Below are 6,000 nucleotides of genomic sequence, written 5' to 3'. Positions count from 1 at the left end.
CCGTCTTATTTTCTCAAAACCAAAACCATTACAATCTTGAAGTCTTAAAGGATGTAACCAATGTGTGTGTTGATTACAGAACTGTTGATTGAGAAAAGTGCTAGAAAGGTCCGCAGGGTGAATTTTTGAGCTCAAAGCAAACCAGGAATGGTTCTTGAAGCGTCATATAGGCCAAGACATTAGTGAAGGAACGTTGTAAGCGGACGGGCTGTCAGTGGACACATAGCCAGCTTCAGACGACCCAGCTCAATGAAACTGCTTCAAGCACTATCATTCATAAATACATCTGTAAAAGCGTCAGGAATCGTGTGTTTTACGGAACATGAGAACATGCCAATGTTTTCATTAGCAGTTCCATTGGAAGGGTGGCACGGTGGTGCAGTGGGTAGCACTGTCGCCTCACAGCAAGCAGGGCCTTTTCTGTGTGGAGTTTGCATGTTCTCCCCCGTGTCTGAGCGGGTTTCCTCCGGGTACTCTGGTTTCCTCCCACAGTCCAAAGACATGCAGGTAGCCTAATTGGAGACTCAAGATTGGAGACTCTGTAGATTTCACATCGCACCCTTGGATCTCTTTTCAACCCACAGTTCTTTCTGGCATGCTGTCAGTTATTCTATGAGAAGCAAACATCAGCCCACGATTGTTTGCATGCACTCTTTATGCAGCAGTGATATGACTGAAAATGGGGCTGAACTGTCATGTTGAGCGGATAAGCTCCGATATCCAGTGTCAGCTGAAGGTTGGGAAGGAGAACTATTACCTTGCTATACGGGGAATCACACCAATCGGATTACAACAAAACACGCAAAACCTAATCCTTATCTGACTTGCTATATATCTCCAACCTGCAAGCACACATATTTGACTCATGCTGCTGAACAGGCAATACACATAAAAGTGTTACACTTTTTACACTTTATGTGATTGCACCACAACTAAATGGCTTCTCATTATCGTTACAGAGGATTAAAAACCTCTTGCTTTGAACTCCCCAAACCGAAAGTGACACCTGCTCAGCCACAAGAAAATTCTGTCACCAGCTCAGCATGCATTTTAGATTCAGAAATGATGAGCAACTCACTCAAGAGGTATGTGACAGGTGACTGTGGATTTATGGCTGTATATTTTGTCATTATGTTCATTTCTGAAATGTCAGAATGATCCCATGTCCTCTGTGTTGTCACCTCCAGACCAGGGACCTCCGTTCCCTGATACTAACACTTTTGTGGTGCAGGCCATTAATGTTTATTTCAAAGATGGCATGATCATGGTGAGGATGATGATGATGATGATGACGATAATGATGATGATTACAGTTGCTGTATAATAATGACCATTTATAGGCCAATTATTAGCGGCTTGGAAAAATGTACATATAACTTGGGTTACCCAGTCACCTAGCATATTGAATTATGATAACCCTCATGTGAAATGAGGTTATCATACCTATCTGGTGATAGGCATCCAGATATGATGAATTCAGGCATGATATATTTTATATAGTCACTATCTACTATCTTTGTCGTCTGTTCCATGCTCCTGCACTGCATCAGTAATTTAGCCGTGCGAAAAGTGAGCAAATGCCACTTTCCCAGTTAAAGGCAGTTCCTCTGAGATGGTCGATACTAGTAATCTGCCGCGTTCCTTTTGATGGGATTAACCTATCGCCGTCGTCAGATGTGGAAATCGAGCCACAAATCTGGAGGTTTAGAAGCGTCACTATGATAAAGCTTGTGACCCGGCCAAAACTCAAAGGACTTGAAAAACTTTAAGAATAAGTTCTAAGTACACTATTTCGTATCATAATGAAATTCGGTGGCATGTTTATATAGCATTATTACCTATTTGAAATACCATTTCATGTAGGCTAGCTGATTTCACATATGTAGCGACTGGTATAACCATCGTATCCATAAGCATAAGCTAATATTGATATTTAGCAAACACCAAAATATAAATATTAGCCTTTTTCTACGAAAGGTTTGTTGCATTTTTATCAGTGGTCTTTGCAATGAAAATCATGGAATCCGCATATTTTGCAGGTTCTCGGATACAATACAACCATATTTTCATTGAACATAGAACAGGTGCCTTCAACAGTACTTACGGTACTCTTAAGATGTAATATTACGACTCTAAATTATTACATTTTTCATTTGACTGTTTAAATTATACGATTTTAGATTTAACGGCGGATTTGGGGGAAAGCAGCACGTTTACCCCTACGAAAACCAACCGGAATCGAATTCATTCTCCAGGCCCTTTAAGTGGGATTGTCCCGCATTGTATGGTAGGAGGGGTTGAAGTGACGCTGGCTAGGTCTTTGCAACTGAGCTGAACACTGTTGTTCACCTGCAGTTCAGAAAGGGACGAGCCGGGACGGTCTTTAACAGTGCGTTATATTGCTCGCAGGACACTGCGGGAGCATCCACGAGGTAACGCCGGGGAATAGGAGCAGCGGCAAAGAGCACGCGCCGAATCCCTGTTCTGCTATGCTGCCGTTTCCGACAAAAATGAAAATTGTCTGCGCGATCTTACTGATGAGCGCCTCTTTACTGGGCACATCCTGGGTGAGTGTAGTTATATTATTTTAAATATCATTCATTTTGCATTGCATTTTTCAGCAACATTGTTATGTAGGCTACTACTACTCTGAGTCAGCGCAGTGATACTATACTATGGCGTTGAGCCGCAACTTACAAACAGGAAGAAATCTTGCGCTTTTTTATTTGAAAGAGTAATGTATTCGGTGCCATAAAAGTACGGTTTCTTTTGAAGCGTTTAGTCTGTCGTTTTTTTTCTTGCCAGGCATGTCGAATCCCACATTTTTTAACAAACACTCAGATGAGATGAGAAGAACAAACCACATGAATCGACCGGAAACAAAATTCATTTAGATCGCTTTTTTACGCATAGTGAAATTGCAGTGGTCCGCTGCTCGCAGCAGCCCACTTCACACGGTGCGGATGGTGCAGATTTTCATACATTAAACCTAATGATGATGGTGGTGATGAGGCAGGTTTCTTTATTTATAAATAGATTTATACATGTGTTGAATTGTGGATATTGTCCATATGGATATGCATACAGTTTCTTTAGCAAAGACGACAAATGAAGAATTAACAGTTTAATTTATGATTGTAGAACTGTTTATTGGTTCCACTGTGAAGGTACTCGTGGAATGCAGTCTCGAATAGATCAAGTGGTCATACTGATTTAGTAATTGTATAGCCTATTATTATTTGCGTTCAATGGAACGTCCGCTTGTTTTATTGGTATTAGTCGCAGTTTACTGAACTGGGGTTTCCCCAAATAGTTATGCACATTTAACTATATGTTTCTTATTTTTATCAGTTTTATTAATTTCAAACAGAATTTTGAAGAAAACCCCGGGAAAGACTTCGAAAATGCTAGAAAATTAAACGTGTATCTGCTCTGTTAATTTCAGCGTTAACATCAGGTAATCACTCTTTCTGATTTACAGGAATCGGTGGGTGCGGTAGCGGCAGCCAGGGTTATTCAAAAAAGGCTGAGAGATTAAATAGAATGCTACAGCGCCCAGTATTTTACGGATAGACGCGGTGTGCGGTGTGAGATCTGCAGTAGAGTAGCCTACCTACCCACTCCGATGCAGGCGCGCATCCTCTTCAGATTATTCTTCCATTCAGCACATTTCGGTCCAGCCCGTTGTTAAGGTAGCACGGACGTCCGCCTCTGTATTTTCCCCAGCCCTTGAACAATCGCAACCTCTTTCATTTAAGGGTATAAGTGGAGGTCTATATCTGACAGATCGCCTCATTAAGTCAGCAGCAGAGCAAAGTAACCTGATTATGGCCCTTTATACCTCATCGCATTGAACTAAACATCCGCAGCCCGGGTTAGACTACTACGAACTCACAGACCCAAGCTAGGGAAAGGGGTAGGCTTTCAGCACTGCAGGCAAGTCTCTACCTAGCAGGGCACAAACATTAAGGGTTTAATTTCGTGGTGACAGTTTGGACCCATTTTACTGGTGCTTTCATCTCCACAGATGTGTGTAAGGAGGATCAAAGTACACAAGACCATTTATTCTTAAAAAAAAGAAAAAAAAGCGGTTTGCATTTTACAATGTCTTGTATCACTGTTATGTTATGACCAGCTTTTATCAGCATAATTACTATTGTCATCGTTATCGACATCATCATAATTATCATTCTTTTTTATGATTGTCATAAACTTAACTATTGCCATTGTTTCCATCATCATCATCATGTTCATCATTTCCATCTTAGCCATTCCCATATTATTATTTACATGGTGATTATAGTAATTATCACCATCTTCATCATTGTTGTCACCATCATCATCATCATCATCACTTATCTGCTTCAATATCATGATCACAGCCACTGTCACTGTCCGGTTGTAGGCTGTGAAACTGCCACCATTTTTGTGCGCTACAGCCTGGCAATTGTAGTGAAACTTGTGAATACGGAGAGCACTGTCCCCAGTTTCAGCCTTTCCTCCATTAAGGCGGCTGTTAGGATTATAATTGGGTAAACCAATCTTTTATCTGTTGTTCTGTACTTGGTTAATTAAGCCCATAAGGTTTTTAACTGTAAGCTGCTCTAGATGCAGATCATCCCCCAACTGATGGTTTATTCTGTCTCCCAGGGCCTATCGTCTAAACCACCATGCAGACCAGGATTTTCTGAAAGTTTCTATTCGGTGTTTGTTTCGAGGGATATACTTCAAGGACAGAGCAGTCTCAAAGGTAAGGCTTGCTGTGGGTTTAATGTCATGGACATTTTTATTTTTACACTGAAAGGTAAAATACCACAGGCCTTTGATCACTGTAGCAGAAGGTCAGGAAGACACACCATGGTAAAGCCAGCAGTGGCGTTGACGTTCAGACTGTTCAAATGCACTGAACGTGGTAAAGTCTGACAGTGTTGGTATTGTTCAGGACACACATGTACCATGGTAAAGCCGACAGTGATATTCTGAGAAAAATTCACGTCATTGCAAAACCTATTAGAGGTTGTGGGTAAAAAACATGGGCATTAATATGACTAATTCAAAGCTGCATATGAGGGTTCAGTCTGGAACATCTGCAGGAATGAGAATAACTCTCTTTCAAAGCATCTGTTATGTCACAGCACATATAAAGGAAAGGTGACAATGTTTGAATTAATGTTCAGAATAACTATGGTTGACGAATATATATGTAAATTGTGCTGTTATCATAACTGTTGAAAAAGAAGATAAAATAATGGCTATCGTGGTCAAATATGCTAATTGCTTTTGTAAATGCATGGTATAGTGATATATTTCAGGCTGTGTGTCTCTGTATGCACAGCATATGGTGCATTGTGAATATATGACATCCTCAGATGCCTTTATCTCATGGGCTCTTTATACATACATTTGTTTTAGTAATGTTAGCATTGGTGAATTGTAGTGATTTGGCTTATCACTTTCTTTAGAAATATGGTAATCACAAAAAAAAGAAATATTGTAATCACAAATGTTCTTTGCAGTTCATTTGGAACTTTGAGCATATATGTGCTATGATTGATTGGGTGTGCGGTACAGTTTATGAAATGGTTGGTTTCCGTTTGGTCGGTCTCTATGTCCTACACACAGTTAGAGAAAGCACCATGTGGATTTTGCAACCGCTAGACATCTCTCTCCTACTCCTCTTTCATTCACAAGCACACGCACACGCACACACACACACACACACACACACACACACACACACACACAACTCAGGAAATTCAAAACCAAGTTTCTGTAGACACATACAGTTGGCTATGTGACTTTCCCGTCTAAGCTTTTGGCTTTATGAATTTGTCAGCATGCTGATGTTTGCTGTGCCTGAAGTATCATGTTCCCTTTTCACCTGTTTTTGTGTGTTTGATGAAATAAACCTCACTCTTCGAGCGAGACGGGCTTTCTTTTGCCAGGAGAATGGCACAGTTTTTCTCATTCAGGAATCCAGCAGGAAGTACATCAATAAAG

At 40.7% G+C, this 6,000-nt stretch overlaps 1 protein-coding gene across 1 annotated transcript in view; it reads left to right on the top strand.

The window, feature by feature from the left end:
* The first annotated feature begins 2,317 nt into the window (after positions 1–2,317).
* The window catches only part of LOC118211647 (cadherin-4-like), a 249,611-nt gene continuing 245,928 nt past the window's right edge, over positions 2,318–6,000 (top strand). The window contains exons 1-2 of the mRNA XM_035389009.1: positions 2,318–2,567; positions 4,651–4,750. Of these exons, the coding sequence (XP_035244900.1) occupies positions 2,490–2,567; positions 4,651–4,750 (178 nt within the window). The 5' untranslated portion in view covers positions 2,318–2,489. The remainder of the gene's footprint in view (positions 2,568–4,650; positions 4,751–6,000) is intronic.

Source organism: Anguilla anguilla, chromosome 13 (genome assembly GCF_013347855.1).
Source record: "Anguilla anguilla isolate fAngAng1 chromosome 13, fAngAng1.pri, whole genome shotgun sequence".
NCBI lineage: Eukaryota > Metazoa > Chordata > Actinopteri > Anguilliformes > Anguillidae > Anguilla > Anguilla anguilla.
Note: the sequence above shows the minus strand (reverse complement) of the source record. Positions and strands in the feature narration are given on the sequence as shown.